The sequence below is a fragment of the Gavialis gangeticus genome, unplaced genomic scaffold (assembly GCF_001723915.1).
Source record: "Gavialis gangeticus isolate Ggan-Ray unplaced genomic scaffold, GavGan_comp1, whole genome shotgun sequence".
In the NCBI taxonomy this organism is placed as follows: Eukaryota; Metazoa; Chordata; order Crocodylia; family Gavialidae; genus Gavialis; species Gavialis gangeticus.
In genome coordinates this window covers 56,088,041-56,088,730 of record NW_017729031.1, presented here as the reverse complement: position 1 = coordinate 56,088,730, position 690 = coordinate 56,088,041, and the positions used below count along the sequence as shown (strand labels likewise).

The 690-nt window shown below is 71.6% G+C and overlaps 1 protein-coding gene across 2 annotated transcripts in view; it reads right to left on the bottom strand.

Moving 5' to 3' along the window:
- CDCA7 (cell division cycle associated 7) overlaps window positions 1-640 on the bottom strand; it is a 16,154-nt gene extending 15,514 nt beyond the window's left edge. For both annotated transcript variants that reach the window (XM_019522938.1, XM_019522939.1), the window contains exon 1: window positions 532-640. In XM_019522938.1, the coding sequence (XP_019378483.1) occupies window positions 532-552 (21 nt within the window). In that variant the 5' untranslated portion in view covers window positions 553-640. The remainder of the gene's footprint in view (window positions 1-531) is intronic.
- Window positions 641-690: the final 50 nt, after the last annotated feature.

Below are 690 nucleotides of genomic sequence, written 5' to 3'. Positions count from 1 at the left end.
AGCGTTTCTACTGCAGAAGGCGACACCAGCTTTCGACCCCCTGGATTCCTACTTGAAAGCACTGGGTTCATCTGGGACACGGGGGGGGCACTCTGAGAGGATCTCCAGGCGGCCTCGGGGGCCGCACCATCGGGCTGAGGATCAGTGCCGTGCGGAGCGCGGAGGCGGCGGCTAGTCTAAGGCGCCGGCAGAAGCCTGCACGTGGCGGAGCGCAGCCCTACGCTGAGGCTGCCGCGGAGGCAGGGGGAGCGCGCCAGCAAAAGAGCCAGCGGCACAAGGATGATGCCCAGCCAGCTCCAAAGGACAAGCAGGACCCTCCCCCCCACCTTCCAGCCGCTGTCCCCGGCCGAAGGAAGGTGAACCCAGCGGTTGCAGGCTCCAGCCCCGGGGCTCGGCTCCGGCGGGGCGGGGTCCGATGCGGGGGCGGCCAGCCCAGGACCCTCGTCCACCCGGGATCGCTGCAAACCCGGCGGCGGCGGCGGATCCCTACGCTAGTCTCCACTAAGCCCCCGTGCATCCGCGCCCCGGTACCTGCAGGCCGAAGGACTTCATGACGGCGGCAGCGGCCCCTGCTGCGGTGCTGGCGGCGCACGCCCGGCTGGGGCTAGGGCTGGGGCGGGGGCTGCAGACTCGCGCCAAAGCAGCGCGGGGCGGGGCGGGGCCTGGGGGCCCTTTTCCCGCGTTGGAGCC